The sequence below is a fragment of the Trifolium pratense genome, linkage group LG3 (genome assembly GCF_020283565.1).
Source record: "Trifolium pratense cultivar HEN17-A07 linkage group LG3, ARS_RC_1.1, whole genome shotgun sequence".
NCBI lineage: Eukaryota > Viridiplantae > Streptophyta > Magnoliopsida > Fabales > Fabaceae > Trifolium > Trifolium pratense.
Window position 1 is genome coordinate 7,275,355 of NC_060061.1, and position 23,826 is coordinate 7,299,180.

At 42.2% G+C, this 23,826-nt stretch overlaps 2 protein-coding genes across 3 annotated transcripts; both read left to right on the top strand.

Annotated features, from left to right (window-relative positions):
• Positions 1–2,328: 2,328 nt before the first annotated feature.
• LOC123916076 lies at positions 2,329–4,665 on the top strand. Its single transcript, XM_045967421.1, has 2 exons — positions 2,329–3,362; positions 3,464–4,665. Exons 1-2 carry the CDS (start codon positions 2,426–2,428, stop codon positions 4,504–4,506), a joined length of 1,980 nt encoding a protein of 659 aa, XP_045823377.1. The 5' UTR covers positions 2,329–2,425; the 3' UTR covers positions 4,507–4,665.
• Positions 4,666–13,321: 8,656 nt separating this feature from the next.
• On the top strand, positions 13,322–18,985 carry LOC123916077 (phosphatidylinositol 4-phosphate 5-kinase 1-like). 2 transcript variants are annotated; one of them, XM_045967423.1, is made up of 8 exons: positions 13,322–14,696; positions 14,924–15,088; positions 15,243–15,408; positions 15,535–15,645; positions 15,759–15,952; positions 16,050–16,180; positions 16,275–16,317; positions 18,250–18,985. In XM_045967423.1, the coding sequence occupies exons 1-8, from the start codon at positions 13,645–13,647 to the stop codon at positions 18,536–18,538; spliced, it is 2,151 nt and encodes a 716-aa protein (XP_045823379.1). In that variant the 5' UTR covers positions 13,322–13,644; the 3' UTR covers positions 18,539–18,985. The 2 variants fall into 2 exon arrangements, with proteins under 2 accessions (XP_045823379.1, XP_045823378.1); XM_045967422.1 differs by having other exon boundaries at positions 13,345–14,696; positions 16,272–16,317.
• Positions 18,986–23,826: the final 4,841 nt, after the last annotated feature.

The following is a 23,826-nucleotide window of genomic DNA, read 5'->3' on the forward strand; positions in this document are numbered from 1 at the left end:
TCGTACCTGATGATCAGAAAGGTTGATGGCCGGTCCGTTGAGCAAGCTTCCACACCGAAGGGGGGGTTTGTACCTGCAGGTGCTCCGATGCCTAAGTCAGCAAAGAGGACAAGAGATACAAAGAAGAGAGAGAAAGTATAGTGAGAATGAATCAGAATACCTGGCTCTCCTGTATAGGAGAGCTTATATAGTGCCCCCAGCGCTGGGCCAAAGGTTGGTCTATTGGGCCTGGATAACCGGCCCAATAGACTCAACTGCCAAGATAGTCCCTGTATCGTAGGGGAAGGTCGTTATTCGCCTCTATCTTGGTTGGAGCCGTTCCGCTATTCGCGGGTAAGGGATAGGCTCCGTGACAGCTGTGGCTGGATGAAGGAGCACGTGTTAAACGTGCTGCTTAGCTGTTAAGCTAAGGCTGAATGAGTCGTCGTGCCTGGATAGCCGGGCACGTGATTAGCGTGGAGCTAATCTGTTATGTCGAGCAGGACACGTCATTGGCTGACGTGTCGGGGAGGTATCCCCTTATTGGGCTATGCCCCAAATGTCGGGCATAAGTGGTTGGGCCAGCTCTTGGCCCAGTCCAGAACAGGAGCCCCCCAAGTCGTTGCTCCTAGGCATAGGAGTAATGACTTAAGGTCCAGGCCCCGTATGTCGAGGAGTTGTTTTCCCCGTCACTCCTAGGAGGAGTTCATAATTCATTGGCTATGACTGTTGCTCGTTTGTGCGAGGAGCGCATTTGTATGTTGCTCGTAAATTCCTCCTTGGCACGACGAGGAGAATTATCCAAAGGGGGAAGCTTCCTTTTGCTCGTGACACGTGCCAGGATGTTCGTGGAGGAACTTACGGGGAAGAGATTTTGCCTTTGAAAGTCACTGGCTTTTTAATTCCTCGACTGATTGTCGAGGAAATATTGCGTATATTGCATCAAGTTGATATTGCCTGTTTTTGCGGGCACGTTTAGTTATGGCGTTTGTTTCGCTTGCCCGTAATCCTCGCTTGTCCGTTAAGTCGGGGAGATAATTGCGTTGGTGATGACGATGAGCCCCTCGAGAGACGCGTGGTCTGTTCGATGGGATGTGAAAGGACAGACGTTTCGTCTGATCTTGACACGTGCGAGTTGATGAAAAGGCGTAATAATTGCCTTGGGAGCATGCGCTAATTACCTCGTTTTACGAGGAGGTTTCTTGGCCGTTGGATCAACGCGCCTTTTGATGTCCTGCGAGATTTAATCAGGACCCTTTGATGGTTTTAATCTGGACCATTTGATTGGGATCAACGGTCACGATGTGGTGAGGTGTAATGGTTCGCGACGCAGGCGAGTGGACTTGGATAGTCTATAAATAGAGAAGGGGAATCTCACTTTCAAAGTTTCCATTTTCCTCCTCTCTATTGTGTTGCTGCTGCTATCTGCGATCTCTTTGGTTGCTCAAGGTTTAACATCAAAGTTCCAAAGAAAGCTTTGAGTTTTACTTGCCCAAAGTCTTAATCTTTCACACTTCCTCTTTGACAAAAGGTAATGTTCTCTTTTCTCCGTTACTGTGTTTATTTGAGATTTTCGTTTCATAGCCATTTTGTTTATATTTGTATGCTCTTAGGTTTGTGTTTTAGCGTGTTCTGGGTTTCAAATTACCCTTTGTCACCGTGTGTTGGTGGTTTGCGGTGGTTTTACTGCTTGTAAAAGCCACTACTTTTAGCATATTTGGGTGTTTGATAGTGATAAAATCACTATCCATCGCCATTTCTAAGTCATGGCTTTTTGCCTTCTTCGCTTGGATTTCTGGTGGTTTTAAAGAATATTGTGATTTTGCTGTATTTTCGTCATTTTCTGGAAAAATGAAGAACATCCATCGATATTGATGGGTTTCTGGGCAAAGGTGGTGAACACCAAGAACATGTGATGAACAGTTGATGAATTTCTGGGAATTTCATGCGTTTTGTGTCGGGGAGGAGAATGTTGTTTCCTCTCCCCGTTTATTGTAGCAAAAAGTTAGGTTAGTTCAACCTTGTGTCGGGGACCGTCTCCCCGTTTTCGCCTTCGCGAATTTTTTTAAGTGCCTTTGCTAGTCATTTGAATGTCGGGGACCTTTTCCCCGTTTTTTCTTTGAGAAATTGAGTTTGCAGAAAACTCTTTGTCGGGGACCTTCTCCCCGTTTTTATCTTTAGATTTTATGCAAAACTATGTTTGCTTCTGAGTGTCGAGCAATGTTTTGAGCTTGTGTCGGGGACCTTCTCCCCGTTTTTAGGCTTCGTTAAATGGTTCTCCTCGTTTCCTCTGTTTTCGTCTTTGTTTTGCCATTTTGATAAGGGCTTTTGGTCGGGGACAGCGTCCTCGCCCTTTTTCACGCCCTTTCACTTGAATTGCGGTGGAAGGGTGGATTTGATAACTGTCGAATTCACTGTCTTTTCGCTGCTTTTTCAGGTGTTCGAAATGTCAGACACAGAGGAGGCTACGGGGAGCCAAGCGGCGTCAAAACATAAGTTGGTCGACACAATTACGGATCCAGAGCTGGCCTGGATTGCGCCCGAGCCGAGGGGCATTGCTTCGACGATTACTGCCCAGGATCCCCGGCTCTTTACCATCGTCGAGGAGGGTGGCCCGGTCAACTGGGAGGTTCATATACCTGCTGAGGGGGAGCGGATTTGTTCGCCGTACACGGAAGGTGGATTTACCATGTACGAACTGGCGTTCAAGGAGATGGGATATCGTTTGCCCTTCAACAACCTCGAAGCCGAGATTTTTGGCCGGTTAAGGGTAGCTCCCTCCCAGCTTCATCCAAACGCGTTGGCGTTCATCCGGGCGTACCAGATTCTTTGTCGATATCTGGAGGTGGAGGCCACTGTTTCTTTATTCTTCTACATCTTCAAAATCCAGCGACAGAAGGTCGGGGACCAGCAAGGTTGGATTTCCTTGAAGCATCAATCGAGCAAGATATTCAAGATGTTCGTGGAGTCTGCTCGGGGTTTCAAGGAGAGATACTACGTAGTGAGGCCGGTGACGGAGTTTGCTTTGAACTCTCTCTATATGGACAGGCCTGTGTTCCTTGAGGATGGGTCTCCTCAGTTGGACGAGGAGGGAGAGCAGGTAACGGAGTGGAGCCTGCGTTTTCCGCTGTCATGGTCGTCGGGGCATTTCTTATTGCGGACCGACGAGTACTTAACGGCTGGCGAGGACCTGTCCCCGGCAGAGATGGCGGGCTTTGAGAAGCTGAAAGTGTATGTGGATGGCTTTAAGCCTTGCAAAGTTATAACCAGCTTAGGGGATGTTGCTTTGGATAAGCATGGCAAACCGAGGATTGAACCTCGTTTTGTAAATACCAGATTATTATTGTCGTGCAGAACTGTTTCAGCCGAGGACACTCTCCTGGGTATCCGTTTTTCTGCATGCCCGTCTTTTACTTGTAATAAATTTCAGTATTTTTATGTTTGATTTCTCCCCGTGATTCTGACCACGATTTTAACTTTGCAGGTAGGATGGCAGATCTTGCTAGTGAGCTTATGAGGATAGCTGCTGAACAGAAGGGAGAGAAAGCTAGGAAAAAGGCGAGGAGGGCCAAGCCAACCATTTTGATGGGTGATCAGGGTGCTTCGGGGAGCGTCTCACAATCTTCGCCGGCGGGGAGCTCGGCTGGGACCCCGGGAGGTCGTGCAAAGAGGCATCGGGAGGAACAGATGACGCCTATCGTCGACCTGTCGGAGGGGGACGGTGGCTTTGTCCTCCCCGCATGTTTGAGCAACCGAAAATTTTTTGATACGAATCCCCTCCAGGTGCCTGCGTCGGAGAAGAATTACATTCTGGGTGTTTCTTCAGCTGCCCGACAGAATCAGCTGAATGAGGATATTGCTGCTGTCATCCGGCTGGCGGAGACAGCCTTGGTATTGAACGAAGGGGGGCCAACTCTCGAGGCTGAGAAGCTGGCCGCTAAAAACAGGAAGCTGGAGGCTGAGATTGCTTTGTTGGAAAATGATCTGCTCGACCTTAGGAGCAAGCAGGAAAATTATTTCAAGAATATGGAGGAGGCCCGACTTACCGCTGAGCAGCTGGAGAAGACGAACAAGGTGCTCGAGGACCTGAAAGTCAGCAGTGCCGAGCAGAGGGGTAAGCTGATGGAAGAAGTGGCTATGTTGCAAGCCAAGTGTGCCCCTCTTGAGGATGAGAAGGAGGAAACTCTCAAGTTTGTAACTCGAGGAGACCTGGTGAAGGAAATCAAAAGGCAAGGGGGCTTGATGTTGGCGAGCATGGTGCATGGGTGGAAGAATGCGATCGCCCAACTCAGGGTTGTGAATGCCGAGCATGGCTTGATTACTGATGGCATTCACAAGCTCAAACGGGTTGAGAACGGGCAGATTGTTATTCCTGAAGAGTATAAGAAAATGGCCCTTGAGGAGGAGAAGTACGATGAAGAGGAAGGTGATGGTGAAGACGAGGAGGAGGAGGAAGTTGAGGAGGAAGCTGTCGGGGAGGACCAGGCACAGGGGGGTAATCCGGAGGGCCATGATGAGAGCACCTGATCCTCCTCGACTGTCTTATTTGGGCCTGCGCGCCGTTAACTTGTAATTTTCTTTGTTTTTGAACAATATTTTTGGGGGCCTGCGTGCCCGGCTTTTGTAACATTTGACAAATGGGTTTTTATGCCCGGTAATTTATAACAATGGTGCCCGTTTTATTTATCCTGCTCGTCCATTTTATGCTCCTCGTTTGTATGTTTAAATTATTGTTTTCGTTTTGCTAAGTTATGCCTGTGTGGAATATGCATGTCTTTATGCTTGCTCGTTTTTAACTTAACAAATTTTTGGTTTTGAAATTCGTATACTTGCTCGACATTGTTGTATGCCTGCTCGACAAAACCGTTTTTATATTTGTAAGTTTTTTTTTTTTTTTTTTTTTTTTTGTTGCGAGCGCGTTTCGTCGAGGAGGTCGTCCTCGGATTTAACTTAGAAAGTTTTAGGGAACTAACTAAGCGCCTAGAGTTGTTTTCTGAGGCTAATACGGAGGCCGACACGTTGTTGTGCCCGTCCCCGTGGCTTGAACTTCCCATCGCGAGCTGGGCGTTAAGCCTTGGCACGAAAGACGAGGAGCTTGTCTTAAAGGTCATCCTTGTCGGGGAGATGCTATGCCCTTCCTGAGCCAAAGTATCTCCTTTTCAATAATTGGATCGAGCACGTGTGCCCGCGTGCTCTCCGTTGTCTTGGTGTCGGGCTCGTTGCTAGAGGATCCGAGCAGCCTTTTAGAAGTGTCTTTTTAGTTTGGCAATAACTTAGCTATAATATTGTTTTAATTTTTGGGCGTTCCAAGGTCGAGGAAGTTTCTTTCCTCGAAGATCCTCGAGATAATACGCGCCATTTTCTGTTTTGTCAATGACGCGATATGGTCCTTCCCAGTTGGCCGCCAATTTACCGTCCTGGGAGTCCTTAGCATTTCGTCTTAAGACGAGGCTGCCTACTTCAAATTCTCTTTTGATGACTTTGACGTCATGTCGGGCAGCTATTTTTTGTTTAAGGGTGGCTTCCCGAAGGGATGCCCCCGTGCGGATCTCTTCGACGAGATCAAGCTCTTCACGGAGAGCTTCGTCGTTCATTTCTTCTTCGAGCGGTTGCTCGGTGCGGCGAGATGGCTCGCCCACCTCCACGGGGATGACTGCTTCTGTTCCATATACCATTCTAAATGGAGTCTCCCCGGTTGTGGAGTGTGGTGTTGTGCGATAGGCCCAAAGGACGCTTTCGAGCTCCTCGACCCATTTCTTTTTATTTTGATCCAATCTTCGTCGTAGGCCGCGCAGGATTACTCTGTTGGCGGCCTCGGCTTGCCCGTTAGTTTGGGGATGTTCCACGGAAGTGAAATGTTGCTTAGTCCCCAGGGCAGCGAGGAAGTCTTGGAAACCCTTGTCCGTGAATTGTGTCCCGTTGTCCGTGACGACGGCTTGTGGTATCCCAAATCGGCAGAGTACGTCGCGTTTGAAGAAACGGAGTATCCTGAACGACGTTATGTCGGAGAGGGGTTCTGCCTCTACCCACTTGGTGAAGTAGTCCACGGCGACTATTAGGAATTTATTTTGGTGGAGTCCCTTGGTGAAAGGGCCAAGTATATCCATGCCCCACCAAGCGAAGGGCCATGGCGACGACATAGATTTGAGCTCGTGGGGAGGAGCTAGGTGCATGTCCCCATGTCGTTGACATTTGTCACATTTCTTCACATGGTCCTTTGCGTCCTGCTGCATGGTGGGCCAGTAGTATCCTGCTCGAAGAGCTTTCCTGGCTAGCGATCTTCCTCCCAGATGCTGGGCGTTGATTCCCTCGTGTACCTCGCGCAAAATATAGTCGACCGTTTCCTCGTCGACACATTTAAGGAGTGGGATTGAGAATCCTCTTCTATATAATTTTCCGTCGAGGATGACATATGCGCATGCTCGACGTCTAATTATTGCTGCCTCTTTCTGATCGTCAGGGAGGGTTCCATTCGCGAGGAAGTTATACACGGGGGTCATCCAGCAATTTTGGTCGCCAATGACATTTATGTCGAGGGCGTTGCTCGCCTTCTCGATGCTTGGTCGGGGGAGTACTTCCTGAATGACGGATTTGTTTCCGCCTTTCTTTTTTGTGCTCGCCAGTTTGGACAGGATGTCTGCCCGTTTGTTGTGCTCGCGTGGAACGTGTTGCACCTCCACGGATTCGAACTTAGTGATTTTTTCCTTCACTAATGCCAGATATTCAGAGAGATTATCATTTTTGGCTTGATATTCTCCCAATACTTGTGAAGCGACAAGTTGTGAATCTGTGAAAATTTTTACTTCTTTTGCCTCCATGTCCTCGGCCAACCGTAGCCCTGCTAGGAAGGCTTCGTATTCTGCTTGGTTATTTGATGTCGGGAAGGATAGTGCTAGGGAAACTTCGATGATGATCCCATTTTCGTTTTCCAGGATAATTCCTGCTCCTGCTCCCGTGGAGCTTGACGCTCCGTCGACGAATATTGTCCATTTGTCTGCCTCGCTTGTCGAGGAGGCTGGTCTCGTCATTTCGGCCACAAAGTCTGCTAGGACTTGTGATTTTAGCGCTTTCCTGCTTTCGTAACGAATGTCGAATTCGGAAAGCTCGAGGGACCATTTGAGCATCCTGCCCGCCATGTCTGGTCGACCAAGCAATGATTTGATGGGTTGGTCGGTTCGTACTATGATTGTGTGTGCTAGGAAGTAGTGACGTAGTCTTCTTGCTGCGTTGATCAAGGCAAGGGCCACCTTTTCGATTTGTGTATATCTGAGTTCGGGCCCCTGTAGAGCCTTGCTCGTGAAGTACACTGGTTTTTGTCCTTCCGTTGTTTCGCGGACAAGGGCTGCGCTGACGGCCTCGGATGCGACGGAGAGGTAGATGTATAACACTTCCTCGACATCCGGGCGCGAGAGGACTGGGGGTTCGGAGAGGGCCTTCTTAAGATGTTGAAGGGCCTGCTCGCACTCGTCCGTCCATTCGAACACAGCTTCTTTCCTTAGTAACTTGAAAAGTGGTAATGCGTGTTGAGCAGATTTTGCTACGAAGCGAGATAATGAGGTCAGCATTCCGTTCAAGGTTTGTATGGATTTTTTGTTGCTCGGAGTTGGGAGCTCCGTAAAGGCACGACATTTGTCGGGGTTGGCTTCGATTCCTCGTTCTGTTAGGTAGAATCCGAGGAACTTTCCTGCTCGTACCCCGAAGGTGCACTTTTCTGGGTTGAATCGCATGTTGTGTTTTCTGGCCTGCTCGAAGACCTTACGTAGGTGGGCGGTATGGTCGATTTCCTCGTGGGATTTTACGATCATGTCGTCCATGTAGACTTCGAGCATGTCGCCTATTTCTGCCCGGAATACTTTGTTCATCATCCGCTGGTATGTAGCACCAGCGTTTTTTAGACCGAAGGGCATTACGTTGTAGTAATAGTTGCCCGACTCGGTCATGAAAGCTGTTTTTCCCCTGTCGGCCACAGCCATTGGGATTTGGTTGTATCCTGAATATGCATCCATAAAAGACAATAATTTAAAGCCAGAAGAATTATCGACTAATTTATCAATGCAAGGTAAAGGATAGGAATCTTTAGGGCAAGCCCTATTGAGATCGGTATAGTCAACACACATGCGCCATTTTCCATTAGATTTTTTAACTAGTACAACGTTTGACAACCAGGTAGTGTATCTGGCTTCAGAAATAAAATTTGCCTCTAGGAGGTCTTTTACAGCTTTTTCAGCAGCCTCCGCTTTTTCGGGAGACTGCCTACGCCTACGTTGCACTACAGCACTAGCAAGTGGGTCGACAGTAAGTTGATGGCAAGCAATGTTTGGATCCAGCCCGGGCATGTCGGCGGCGTGCCATGCGAACAAGTCAGCATTTTCTCTAAGGCAGGCTTTCAGCTGCTTCCTCGCCAACTCGGGGAGCCCTGTCCCAATCTTGACTCCTTTTTCTGGATCCTCGCCAAACTGGACTATCTCGAAGTCTCCATCTGGAATGGGGCGATAATGTTCTTTGCTCGCCTCGTCGTCCTCTTTCTCTTCCTTCTTTAGCTTTTTCTCCTCCTTATGCTCTTTCTTGGAGGTGCGGCTGTCAAGATCAACAGAGCTCACACTTGGACCGGGCAGACTTGGTGGTGCTTCCGGGGATGGCTTTGGTGGTGTTTCCGAGGAAGGCTTTGGCTTCTTTGCTTCAGGAGCTTTGCCAATGAAGTTGTTGCCTTTGGATGCTGCGTCAAAGCACCTCCTCGCGGCTTCGATGTCCCCGTGCAAAGTAGCAACCTGCCCCTTATGAGTGTAATATTTCATCTTCAGGTGGGCGGTGGAGGGGACAGCCATCAGGTCTGCTATGGCCGTCCTGCCGATGATGCACTGGTAGAGGCAAGGGCAGTCCACGACCAAGAATTTCACCCTGATCGACTTAGCAGTCTCTTCGGAGCCAAAGGTGACGATCAGGTCGACATAACCCCAAGGCTTAGTAGTTGCTCCATTGAATCCTGTGAGGTCCGAGCCCATGTATGGGGTGAGGTGTGTTTCGTCCAGCTGTAATGTTCTGAACAAACTGGCGTACATGATGTCGCAGGAGCTCCCCGGATCGATGAGGACCCGGCGAACGTCCATGTTGGCCATGTCTGCCCGGACGAGGAGGGGAATTTGGAAATTGGCTGTCCCACCGGGCAGCTCTTCTCGATAGAAGGCTAAAGGCATTGATCGCCCCTTCGCCTTGTCCAGTGTTGCGTTCATATTCGAGGACGTGTTGATGAGATCCTCGAATTTTCTTTTTATTGATCCGACGGTGTGCTTGTCCATGTGACCGCCGGATATGACGAGTGAGTCTGTGAAGTAGTCCCCCGTGCTGAGCGTAGGACTAGTACGGGTGTCCCCAAAATCGCTGGGGATAGCAAAGTCTTCTGGCCGGGAGACGCTCATGGCAATCTGCTTGGTGCTACTCTGCCCGGCTGGTGGGGGAACTACCTCCTCGACGGCGCGAGTCTCCGCGGCCTCTGGTCGAGGGTCATTGTTTCTCTTCACGAACTCTCGTAGCTGTCCGTTTCTTATTAATATTTCGATAGCATCCTTCAGCTGGATGCAATCGTCGGTCCTGTGACCGTAACTCTTGTGGTATCTGCAATACCTATTCTTGTCTTGGCCGGGCTTCAGGGGAGTCGGCTTAGGCTGTTTTACATTAGCTCTGTTAAATTCAGAGATATGAACTTCAGCAAATATTTCTCCCCGTGACTTGACGAGGGGGGTGTATGTGGCGAATGTGCTTGGAGGGCCACGAGATTCACGCCTGTCGCCCCTCCTTCTGTCTCTGCCCCTCTCGCCGCCCCGATCGCCGCCTCTATCATGTCCCCGGTCGCTTCCCCTGTCATCGTTCCTGTGGGTGGACTCGCGGGCAGGGTGGCTGCTTCCAGGTCGGGCAAGGCGAGCGACATCAGCTGCCTGGACCTCCTCGTAGTCGATGTACTTTTGAGCTTTTAGGAGGAGGTCGTCCCAGGTGGGTGGCTTTTCTATGCCCACAGCTTTAGCAAAATCGCTGCCCGGGCGAAGGCCCCTCTGCAGCAAGTATTTTTTCATGTCGTCGGTCGTCTCGACCTGCACGGCCTCTTTATTGAACCTCTCGACGAAATTGCGGAGAGTTTCTTCCTCGGCTTGGTATATGGCCTCCAAGGCGTGCACAGTCTTTGGATGCTTGCGGGAAGCAGTGAAGTGTCTGGAAAACTGTTCAGTAAGATCCCTCCATGAATGGATGGATTGAGGGGGCAGGCTTTGGTACCATGCCATTGCTCCCTTCCTCAGCGTGGTTGGGAACAGTCTGCACCTAATGGCACCGCTAATGTTCCTGAAATCCAGGTTCGCGTTGACATTGGCTATGTGATCGTCGGGGTCGGTCAAACCATCATACGCGGGGAGCGTAGGAGGTCTCTCGAAACCCTTGGGAATATGTTTCTTTAAGATGTCTCTGGAAAGAGGGCATCGGGGATCGCCCTCGTCGCTCCCGTTGGGAGAATGGTCCTCGGAAGACCGGGGAGAATAATCGCCGGGCATGGGCGTTGGACTGCGAGATTTGCGAGGACGATAGTTGCCCGACGCGCCGTGCTTGGCCATGTTCGCCAACCCTTGAGGTGAATGGCGGCGCGGGGCTTCGTGCTTCCCTTTCTTGCCCGGGGAGAGCCTACCCTCGCGATGTGGAGGAGTACGATCCCTCTTCCGAGGAGTAACTTCGACCCTCTCTAAGTCGGGGCGTCGATGTTTGACGGCCGCCGGACGGGGAGGGGAAGGTGTAGCCTGGTGTCTCCGCGGGGGAGAGTTGGTCTTTCTGCGACGCCGGCTTTTCTCCAGCGCGGCGATTCTTTCGCTCTGCTCGTCCAGTCGACGATTTTGAGCCTGCATGGCCTCCGTTGTTTGTTTGAGGGCAGCGATCAAGGCTGCGACCTCAGAGTTGGCCAAGACGGGGGGCTGTTCGGCGTTGTTTGCCGGAGCCAGTGTTTTAAAAACCGGACCGGACCGGCCGGTCGGACCGGTCGGACCGCAAACCGGAGGTATATCGGTCTGGTTCGACATCTGGACCGGGTATGCAATTGAACCGGTGTAAACCGGAAAAAACCGAAAAAACCGGAAAAATCCGGCGAACCGGCGGTTTTGAAAACCGGCGGGTTGACTACTTGACTGTTTTTTTTTTTTTCCTCTTCATCGGACGAACAGAAACATCAACAAACAAGTCCAAATCCAGATCTAACAAATTCATTATACATAAAAGTATCAATAAACAAGTCCAGATCCAGATCTAACAAATTCATTATACAAAAAAGTATCAACAAAGAAGTCCAGATTTAACATTGAGATTTTTATAAAGAGAAGAAGATTAGGAAATAGCAGGACGAAGGAAGCCAATAGATCAGTTTAATCATGATGTTTTTGCCTGCTTTGATGTTTAGCTGAGAGGAGAATAAAAATACAAAGAACATGACAACATACATTTGAAAGAAAACCAGAGAGAGAGAGATTGAAACTAGGGTCTCAAAAGAAAAAGTATAAATGGAAGGTAAATATATGACTTGGAAAAAAAAAAAAAACAAATACTCCTAATAAAGTGGTAGACAGCTGTGTGTGGTAAATAGTAGTTTTTATTATGAATTATTATAATACATATATCTTGTATCTAAATTGAGATATGAATTTATTATATAAACTTTTACCTTTTTTTTTTCCTCTTAAACTCAAACTCCAATTTCTTAAACAACATTTTTCGTTAAAAAAAATTCCCTTATTTTAAATATTTTTAACTTCATTTTAATTTATAGCAATAGTAATAGTAATATATAGTAATATATTATAATTAAAAACACATTTCTTACTAACTTGGTTGTTAATTTTGTTATAGAGACCAATTTATTCAACTAAATTTTACGATTCGACCGGTTTAATAACTATATAATTTTATTATGGAGACCGGTTCATTCCATCGGTTTAATTCGGTTTAATCCGGTTTGTCATGCGGTTCGACCAGTGATCTAGTGGTTCGACCAATGAACCAGTGACCCAGTGCCCTCGCCGGTTCGATGACCGGTCCGGTTTTTAAAACACTGGCCGGAGCTTCTTGTTTCAATTGTGGGCGTTTGCCCATCCGACGATCAGTTAGGATCTCGACGTCTTCTTCATCGGAAGAGAGTGAGGCCTCCCGTCCGTCGCGGGAGTCAGTTTCTGGACCGCGTGTCACGGTGGTATTGTCACGCACCGGTGATAGGACGGTGTTATGTTGCGGCGGCGGAGAGGACGGAACGTTGAGCACGTTGTCGTCGCCGGCGTCGGTGTTGAGTGGCTGCGAAGAACTGGCCATGATGAAGTTTCTTGAGAAGTTTGGTTTTTTATCTTTGTTTCTTTGAGGAAAGGTTAAAGAATGGGGAAGAACTCAGTCCCCACAGACGGCGCCACTGATCGTACCTGATGATCAGAAAGGTTGATGGCCGGTCCGTTGAGCAAGCTTCCACACCGAAGGGGGGGTTTGTACCTGCAGGTGCTCCGATGCCTAAGTCAGCAAAGAGGACAAGAGATACAAAGAAGAGAGAGAAAGTATAGTGAGAATGAATCAGAATACCTGGCTCTCCTGTATAGGAGAGCTTATATAGTGCCCCCAGCGCTGGGCCAAAGGTTGGTCTATTGGGCCTGGATAACCGGCCCAATAGACTCAACTGCCAAGATAGTCCCTGTATCGTAGGGGAAGGTCGTTATTCGCCTCTATCTTGGTTGGAGCCGTTCCGCTATTCGCGGGTAAGGGATAGGCTCCGTGACAGCTGTGGCTGGATGAAGGAGCACGTGTTAAACGTGCTGCTTAGCTGTTAAGCTAAGGCTGAATGAGTCGTCGTGCCTGGATAGCCGGGCACGTGATTAGCGTGGAGCTAATCTGTTATGTCGAGCAGGACACGTCATTGGCTGACGTGTCGGGGAGGTATCCCCTTATTGGGCTATGCCCCAAATGTCGGGCATAAGTGGTTGGGCCAGCTCTTGGCCCAGTCCAGAACAGTTAGATTGTAGAGATGAAATAATTAATGAAATGTATATATAGTTATTATTAATGATAAAAGTCATTTAAACCTTTTAAGAGAAGTTAGATCGTAGAGATGAAATAATTAATGAGTGATAGTATCTAAAAAATCTTGAAAGAGGCATGTGAGCATTTGTGATAAATACAGTAATTTGAAAGATGTGATAAATAAAATGTGCAAAGTAGGCGCTTAAAATGAATGAAGATTATAGGGTGGCGTCGGTGAACAGAGTAGTACTGCGTTGTAGGCGTGGACGTAGAGTAGTAGTATAGGACAATAAAACACGTGGAAAATGTAATATCAAACAAAGAAAATTTTGTACCATTATCATCCATCATGGCGTGACCGAATGAATGAATGTATTAACCTCAACTCAACACACCCAACACAAACACAAAACCTCTCTCTCTCTGCACTCTCTGCTCCTCAACGATACTCCATACATCCGTCAATTCCTCACAGGCCGTGCGCGTCCTTTTGTTTTCATCTCTCTCTCTCTCTCTCTCTCTCTCTCTCTCTCTCTCTCTCTCATGTCTTTTCATTTCCCCTAAAGAGATGCTTCTTCCACCACTTCACTCTCCGGCAACTCTACCTCACCGGTAAACACATTACTAATCAACACTCAAACAATGCAAGACACTCTCCTCACTCTCCCTCACCAACACAACAACAACATCAACATTCACTCCAAAAACAAAACTAAAATATCATCATCACAACAACACAACAAACATAAACACACACTACCACTTTCCGACAACCACTTACTCCCACCACCACAACCTCGAACCTCATCTCGCCGCATAAACCCATCTCTTTCCCCTTCCTCCACCATCGAAAAGCCTCTACCTAACGGTGACATCTACAACGGAGACTTACTAAAAAACGCACCTCACGGCACCGGAAAATACATCTGGTCAGACGGATGCATTTACGAAGGTCAATGGAAGAAAGGTAAAGCCTGTGGTAAAGGAAGATTCTCCTGGCCATCAGGAGCTACCTACGAAGGTGATTTTAAGTCGGGTCGAATGGAAGGATTCGGGTCATTCATCGGTGTCGACGGAGATATGTACAGAGGTACTTGGTTTGCTGATCGGAAAAATGGGTTTGGTGAGAAACGTTATGGTAATGGTGATGTTTATGAAGGATGGTGGAGGTGTAACTTGCAAGATGGTGAAGGGAGGTATGTTTGGAAAAATGGGAATGAATATGTTGGAGAATGGAAAAATGGTGCTATTTGGGGTAAAGGGGTTTTGGTTTGGGCTAATGGGAATCGTTATGAAGGGTATTGGGAAAATGGGGTTCCTAAAGGGAATGGTGTTTTTACTTGGGGTGGTCAAAATTTTGGGAATGAAGACAACAAACAGTGTGAGAGTGAGATGATGATGGCTAGGAAGAGGTCTTCTGTGGATGGTTGTTCAAAGGGTGTTGGTTTTCCTAGGATTTGTATTTGGGAACTTGATGGTGAAGCTGGTGATATTACTTGTGAAATTGTTGATAATGTGGATGCTTCTGTGTTTTATAAAGATGGTAGTGAATCTGAAAATAGTGGTGAAAGTTGTGGTGTGTTGTATAAGAGTCCTTGTTGGTCTCTTGATGGTGAGGTCAAGAAGCCTGGTCAAATTGTGTCCAAGGGACATAAGAATTATGATCTTATGATCAGTCTTCAACTTGGTATTAGGTATTATTCCTTTTTTACTAGCTTTGGTTTTTGTTAGCTATGAAGCACATACACGAGCACCAAACACGACACTGATAATAATTGGTAGTAATGATTTAGCAAAATGAAACTAATTGAATGTAATGAGATTTGTCGGTTTCGTGTTGGACACCAGACACGCCATGTATCTGCAATGTCTGTAATACCTAGTTTGTTGAACATAATAGTTTTTGTTTTTTTGCTTATAGATACACTGTTGGCAAGTATGTTCCTATTGTGAGAGAGCTTAGGCCAGGGGATTTTGATCCCAATGAGAAGTTCTGGACTAGATTGCCATTGGAAGGGTCCAAGTTTGGACCTCAACATCAATCAGTGGACTTCAGGTGGAAAGACTATTGTCCCATGGTGTTCAGGTATTAACAATTTTCTTCAGTTTTATTGATTGGTGCTTTAATTTTTTGATCTTTTTTACTTTTATGTAAGGAATGATTGTTTGTGTATGTTCTATACTAATAGTGACTATATTTGGTTGCTACTTTTTTGTTGGTGGGTTGGTTGGATATTTAGACATCTAAGGGAATTATTTGCCATAGATCCTGCCGATTACATGCTTGCCATTTGTGGAAGTGATTCACTAAGAGAGATGTCTTCTCCTGGCAAAAGTGGAAGCATCTTTTACCTAACTCAAGATGACCGATTCATAATCAAGACTGTGAAAAAATCTGAAGTCAAGGTTTGTTGTTTTTTGTTTTTTGCTTTCCTGCATTAATTAGTTTGAAGATGATTTAATTTTGAATTGTATCAAGTTAGGTGAAGTTTCGCTTTCGCTTTGCTCATGATTAGTTGGTGTCTGTATCAGGTGCTTATCAGAATGCTTACAAGTTACTATCAACATGTGTGTAAGTACAAGAACTCTTTGGTAACAGCATTCTTGGGGGCACATTGTGTCAAACCTGTTGGAGGTCAAAAGGTATGGTTTGATAATTTGAAAGTTGAGTTTTGCTGCAATTAAAGCAATTTATCATGCTAAATTTAAGTCAAAATCTAATGAAAATGTGTAATGTTGTGGGAAAAAAAAAACAGACCCGGTTTATTGTGATGGGCAATGTGTTTTGTTCGGAGTATCGAATCCATAAAAGGTTTGATCTCAAAGGTTCTTCTCATGGTCGAATCACGGATAAACCTCGGGAGGAGATTGATGAGACTACCACTCTCAAAGACCTCGATCTTGATTTGGTCTTTCGCTTGGAACAGTCTTGGTTTCAAGAGCTTAAATGGTATGGAACTTACCTAGTTGAACATTTCTTTTTACCTTTCATCATTTTTCATGTTGTTCTTATGGAGTTGGTATTGTGTGTAACGGTTTATGCTCAGGCAACTTGATAGAGATTGTGAGTTTCTGGAAGCGGAGGGAATCATGGATTATAGTCTTTTAATTGGCCTTCATTTCCGCGATGATTACTCAGTTGATGAAATGGAAAGTTCACCGTGTGGTATGCAATCAGGTATTTGTCTTATTTCCCTCTTATGTGTTCTTTCTCTTTTAAAATGTTGAAATCCTCAAGGGATATGAAATCTTATGGATTATGAATTTAGCAGGCAAGAGAGACATGCATGCTGGTGATGATATGCACATACCCCGGTACGCTCTCTTTTCTTTATTCTTATTTAAGACTGTTCTCAATCTCCTTTGCACTTTTTATTCATTATTATTCGATATAAGACAACGTTTTGAGATATTGAAATTCTCATTATTAATGGAAATTTCGACCTGGCAAGCATTTCATTGTACAAATGTAGTCGAATAGGACAATCTGGATTCTTTCAATCACATAGGGGTGAGCATGAACCCGAGACTCGACTCGAAACCGATATAACCGATAACATATTGAAGCATTTGGTCGGGTGCGGGTCGGGTCTCGGGTCAACAAATTGCGAAAAACCGAGCATGAATGGTTGCATACGGGCGGGTGCGGGTCTCTAAAATTTTATCTCTCCATAACCGAAACCGACCGAACAACCATTAGATGCAAATTAATTTTTTTTTCTTCTCTCCCTCTCAATCTCATATACTCTTCTCTTTGTTATTTTTATCCATCTTTGATATAAGATAAAAATGTTATATTTTACAAAGCTTATAATTAATAATATGGTGATGAAGAAGGTGGGAAAAATATTCTAATATATATATATATTCTAGATCTATTTTAATTTCTACGTCTCTTCTACTTGATATTTTATTGTCTTTAGATCTACATATTGAAAAAAAGTAACTGCATTCAACCCTCTTTGTTTTTTAATTTACTTCGTATATCTTTTGTTGCATTGTGTACGAGGTATTAAACTATTCGAAAATTAGGAATTTTTGAAAAATGGATGAGTTTTAGATGTAAACAAAGTTTCGATATAACCCGTAATAACCGACCTGTTCAACCCACCACTCGTACGACCCGAACCCGAACAAACCGAAGATATAGACGGTCGGAATTGGGTCCAAATTAAATGGTTGCGGTTTTTATCGATTTAGTGATTTTCGGCCCGAACCCGACCGAAACCGACCGATGCTCAGGCCTACAATCACACACCAGTTGTTAGTTACCAAGTGTTACACTACCTATGAAGCACTAGACACGACGCTGACACATCAAAACTGGTAACAATTTGAGAAATGGAAGTAATCTAATGTAATCACACGTGTCGGTGTCGGTCCCTGCTATATACATGTTACTACTACTGAGATGTTTTATAGGAGAATAGCATTTTTTGCTTTAACAGCAATATCTTGTTTGCATCCGTTGGTGGGAATTGCTTTCCCTTCTATGCATGGGCCATACCCTTGCAGTTTATTGCACATGGACCCGGGTCTAAGACAAACAGAGAGGCTGAACTGCTTTTTCTGTTTTAAAATGCCACTATGGCCCATGCACAGACAAAGTGCCAAGAGGTTATGGTCTTGAACTAACAAATCACTGGGTGGTAATGAATGAGAGTTATACTATTTGCCATTCTCTAGTCCTATCTATCTATAACTTAGAAAGATTTATTGAACTCTTCAAGAATATGATCCCTATGTTTGAGGATAGCTGCATAGAGATGCACCGAAAGTGACTTAAGTTGTACTCACATAATTGGTGGATGATGTGTTGACATTTCTAAACAAATGCTGGTGGGGTCATTTTGATTTTCTGGGTAATGCAAAATGCTAGCTGACTGGGATTTGGTGAATCATTGATGTTTTCTATGACTTGAAACTTGGGAGATAATCCTATTACTATTAGTAGCATGATCCCGAATTTCCTACATTTAGAAAACCACACGTTTACACGCATTAATTGATTTCGGCCATTGATTTGAGATTGTTTAGTTCAGACATATTCGCTAAATCATTTTTAAATAGTCTTTACCGCTGAATTGAAATCAGATGGCCAAGACCAATAAATGCGTGACATATACTGTGCGGAATCCAAATCTCCATTAACGGAAAACTCATTTCACTGTAATTATGATGTATTTAGTAATTTAGATCTTAATTATACAAAAACTTGATCCATGATTGTGATTCTTGATATTTCAGGGGACCTCTAATCCGGCTAGGAATGAACATGCCTGCAAGAGCTGTGAGAATGTGCAGTGGAAGTAGCAACAATTCTACTCCATCTTCAGATAGTAGTAGTGAGATCTCTGATGTAATCCTCTACTTTGGTATCATTGACATTCTCCAAGACTATGATATTAGCAAAAGAATAGAACATGCTTATAAGTCACTACAAGTAGATTCTACTTCCATCTCAGCTGTTGATCCTAAATTATACTCCAAAAGGTTTAGAGATTTCATTCACAGAATCTTTGTAGAGGACAAATGACACATGTTTGGACAAAAATGAACCGGGACCAATTCAATGACATGCTTAGGTGATACTCCCTATGCAAGAAAGTAAATGTTCCAAACATATCTTATTGGCATCAAAAATTAAATCAATAAGATTATTAGAGAGTATATAATGGTTGTTGATGGCTAAATTTTTCTAATAGCCATTTCAAGTATTATAATGGGTGGGGGGAGAAAAACTGAGACACCACTTATGTCAATGTTTTTCTCCTTTTGTAGTGGGAAGTGGTTGTCACAATAGCTTATGCATATGATTAGTTTTTTGTTTTGTTTAATTGCTTATGTTGTGTATATGAATCCATTGTGGGGTGTGGAGAAAAAAAAAAAGGGGGTATAGGGGATGGAATGAAGATTCAAATTGATTAGGGATATAAATGTAGAGAGAGAGTTAGATTTTTTGATAATGGAATTGAATTGAACATACTATGCTTTTGTTGGAGAATTCAAAAAAAGATTATATAGCTGTTGAACAAGAAAGAAAAAGTTGACATAGGGGACCCAAGTTTGTCCCTCAATGTCTCTCTAATGTGCTTTTCAAACTTCTTTTATTTTTTCTTCCACTTTTGAAGTGATTATATATGCCATGAAAAGAAGAGAAAGGCAGAAGAAAAAAAGAGGTAGTGTTTGGTTGTTTTATTTGTTTAGTATTTTTGTCTATCCTTTGTCATGTTACAAAAACAAACCATGGAACCAAGTTTGAAAAAGTAGAAAGAATACACCCTTCCTTACTAGCTTACTATTTTTATGTCCCTTTTTTCTTCTTTTGAACAATGGCAAGACCAAGAAGCGAATAAAAAAACAAAGCCAACACGTCAATGTGGACCAAATGAAGCATTGATAGCTACTTATGCATGTTATGCCTCAGCAATTTAAATATTGAAAAAAAAAATTATGGAACTTGTTAGAGAATTCTGACTTTTACTGATCAACAACAAGTAATGAAGCCGTATTCCAGTAGAAAAGACTCGAGATATGAAAACTGAAAGGCTCACATACCCAAAAAATAATTGTGATGATATTAGTAAATCAAAATATGCTCCTTCTTATGTGCAATAGTGAAGGATGTGTTGTTGTACCATGAACAACTTTTGTTTACCGTTGCATCAAACAGTTCCACCATGGCTTTGTCTAGTCATGATCACATTATATCTCATTTGATCTAATATGCGAGATAAGAGGGGCTACGCGCCTACGCCTAAGAGCAGCATTGTTGTACATCAACTTCGATAAAAGAAATAACACTTTGGAGCTAGATTCACACTCCAAGCATTCACATGACATTCAGTTATATTAGTAGTGTAGCAGCGATTTTTAGAGAAACTCGCAATTCAGTTCTCATGGTGATCACGACGAGTAAGCTTTCAATCTACGTTTACTTTGAATTCATGAGGGGATATAGAACAAGATTGGGTTGGTATACTTCATGATTTGTCAATATGTACACCTATATTATGAGCTAAAATCTCATTGAGACATACAAATAATCCAGAAATTATAATAAATATGAATTTAATTTTTTAATAGGTAAATATGAATTACTTTTTTTAATAAGTAAATATGAATTTAATTATTACTTTATATATGTATATGATGCAGAGACGGTGCGGGAAAATCCGTCCATCGCCGGTCGAAATGAGTGTTCAATTTTCAAGTCCAGGGTGATTTAATGGTAGGGGTGGTGAGGTAAAAGCCGCCCCAGCTCGCCCTTTGTCGAATCAATTCATTCAAACTTGAAGTTGTTTAGTTTGGCCGTTCAAGTAACCGATTTATAATTTCAAATCCATGAATCATATTATCTCACCTCACTCACTCACGCATCCCACATTCCCACCCTACTTTCTTGATATGACATGAAAATTAATTTACACTAACATTATGCGTATCCATTTAACTAAATTTTTTGTCGAGCAAACCCATGCATTATAATGAGTTTGGATATTGTGTCAAAATAAAATAAAATAAAAGAGTTTGGGTATGTTAATGGGAAAATTTTATTTCCCCCCTATATTTATACTTTTACCCTTATCATTTGACTTCACCCCACAAAAATATTATGGTATGTAAAAGTTTTTCGGTAGCTAAAAGTCTCAAGTGTTCTGGTTTGTAATTTTGTACACCAAATATTTTTTCTGGGGTGAAGTCAAATGATAAAAGGTAAAATTTAAAATTATTTTTGTTTATAGGGGTGAAAGTATAAATATAGGAGTGAAAGAGAAATGTTTCCGTTAATGGATGGAAGTAGGCTCGTTTGGGTAATGTAACCTGAGCTAGTTGGGCCAAGCAACACACTTGGCCTTGTTTTTCTTTTGCTTGGTACAAACTGGTCCCATTCTCCCCTATTTTTCTATGGGAGGGGGTGTCTTGAAAATTATACCATGATATGTTACTTATTCACATAAATTTTGAAAGAAAATAAAAAAATATTAAAAAAAATAAAATTAAAATATTTCCTAAGATTTTTAAATGATTTTTTTTTTGTTCAAGGAATTTAATTTATTATTACTAGTCACTTTTTTTAAAAAAAAATAAAATAAATTGGAATAAAAATTTCAACATATTATATACATGCTTTTTTTCTTTCTTAATTAATATTATATGCATGTTTGTTACTGATTATAAAAAATCATTTTAATATTTATTAATTTTAGAGATTTTGAAGAAAAGTAAAAACAATTATGTATTCCTTACCCTAGTAAAATTTATTTTTTCAAAAAATTAGATATCGAACATGATTTTTTTAGAGATGCTTCTCAAAGCAAAGCAACTACTCATTTGAAACAATTTTTAAATTATATTTTTTATTCCTTTTAAATCTAAACTGAAATTATATTTTACGACTTCTATTTTGTCTTCCATGATCATCTAGAAGTTGGTTTGTTTAGTTTCAATGTCTTTGGACTCACTGAGTTAAGGTCTATGTCCCCCCAATTTTTGTATATATATATATTTTAATATAATAAGGAGATATAAGCAAATAATGAGGGTGAAGCCTGCTTTGTCCTCTAATCTCTAAATGCTCTTGGACTTATAAAAAAAAATCTAAACTGAAATGAATAAAGTTAATCTAACAATATCAATATTACTAATTGAGATAAGCCTAAAAATTAAGTTTGATTCCATGAAATGAGGTAAGCAAGAAGGAGAGCACACTAAGGACAAGAATTGAGGAAGTGTGTATGGAGGAAAGGAGAGGAGAGGATACATATTTGGTGGCTGATTTCCGCGTAACCACGTTGTTACCTTCAATGCCACATGCACAGTGCCATGTCCTATTTTATGAACCTCTAAATGTTTGTTTCCTACTAATAAAAAGTTAAAAAAAACTCAACCATCAGTCTGGATATGAACAAAACCTTCATCTACATAATTTTTTCTGTTTATAAAAAACTTAAGAATTAATTAATTTATGAATGTAGAGATTCAGAAACGAAAGTCGCAATAATTCATCACGTAAAATAAATAAATGAAAAAGAATGGTTTTTTTTTTTTTGAAGGAAAAAATGAAAAAGAATGGCGATTAAGGCTATTTCATGCGACTAATATTTTGTTGTATTGTTAAGAGTGGGACCAATACCAAGGAGTTGCCGTTCATTCTGGATCGATGATATTATTTTATTATAATGATATTGATATATGAAATTTTAACTGTTATTAGCATAGCATTTAATCAAATTTTCTTGATGCATATGAGTTAAGAAATTATAATCAAATAGATTATATGAATAGTATATACTATATACTCCATTCCTCCTAAAATATAAGCAAAAATGGGTTAACAAAAATGAATGTATCTGGATTAAATTTTAAATCAAATTCATCAATTTTTGTTGATCACTTTTTGCTTATATTTTAGGACGGAGGGAGTATATGATTAGCTATTATAGTTATTAGAATTAGTCCAAGTGATAAGAGTTTTGGTTTCCTTAAGCACATAGTTAGGAGTTCGATTCCATTATCATGTGTATGGAAAAAATTTAGTTGAAAATATCGGGACTGACGGGGCTCGAACCCGCATCTTCCGCCTTGATAGGACAGTGCTCTGACCAATTGAACCGACGAAAATTAATTGTTGTTATCAGTGGTGAAAACTTCATTTCCTAAAACTTATTCACTTTGAGTGGAATCGAACCACGAAGAATTTTTAATCCTTTGCTCTAACCAGCTGAGCTCCGCGGGTAAAAAAAGAAACATGACAGTTATTTTATGATGGTGATGGAAAGAATATTTATTAAAGAAAACAATAATATTAATATGATAATTAATCATAAAATCAACAACACAACACCTCTTCGGTGTTCACACAACTTACGTATGAAAACATTTATTATTATTATTATTATTATTATTATTATTATTATTATTTATTTTGTCGTTGAAAACATTTATTTATTTTATTTAGAACATGATTCATTAATATTATTATTTTTTAATTAAAAAGATGAATACCGCTAGTAACAAAAAAATAATAATAATGAAAGTAAACGATGATGAACATATAAAAAGTTTGATAACGAATTTTTTCGTAAATATATCTTCGACTATATAATTCGTTACAATTCGTTTCCATTAGATTAATGAATGAACTAAGGTTTCATGTTACAAGCGAATATTGTGTGCAAGAGTCAAATAACTGCACACAATATTCGACTTCTACCATTATTTTTTACCCCACGACTAACAATAGTTACTAAATGAAATAATTTGCACTTGTTAGTTAGTATGATGGTGAAAGTTTGAGACATTGAAATATGCTCATTCCAAAATCTTAGGTTCCAATTCTTCCGATGCCACTTCTGCTTTGAGTGCCTTCAATCAGGCCTTTACTAGTGAACAATGAGATTGATGTCTAAGAAATCAACCGATCATTAAATTTCATACTTGGTTTTTTATTTTTATTTTTTAGAAGTAAAAGAAGTAAATAAAGAAATCCAAAACTATTTTCTATACATAAAACATAAGTTCCTTCCATAATTTTTTCTTCGAGTAAAAAGGAATTCAAAACGTCGGTAAAATCGAATTTAATAAACAATGACGATATTATTAAGTTCAACACCTTTATTCAAGTTCGAATCCAAAATCTCGTAATGTAATTGAGTAAACTGTCGAATACCCCCTGAAATTTTAAAATTTGTCAAATACCTCCCTGAAATTTAGAAATAGGCAAATACCCCCTGAAATTTTAAAAAGTCAATCAAATTGTCCCATGACACTACTCGTCAGAGTCCACGTCATGGGGCAATTTGATTGACTTTTTAAAATTTC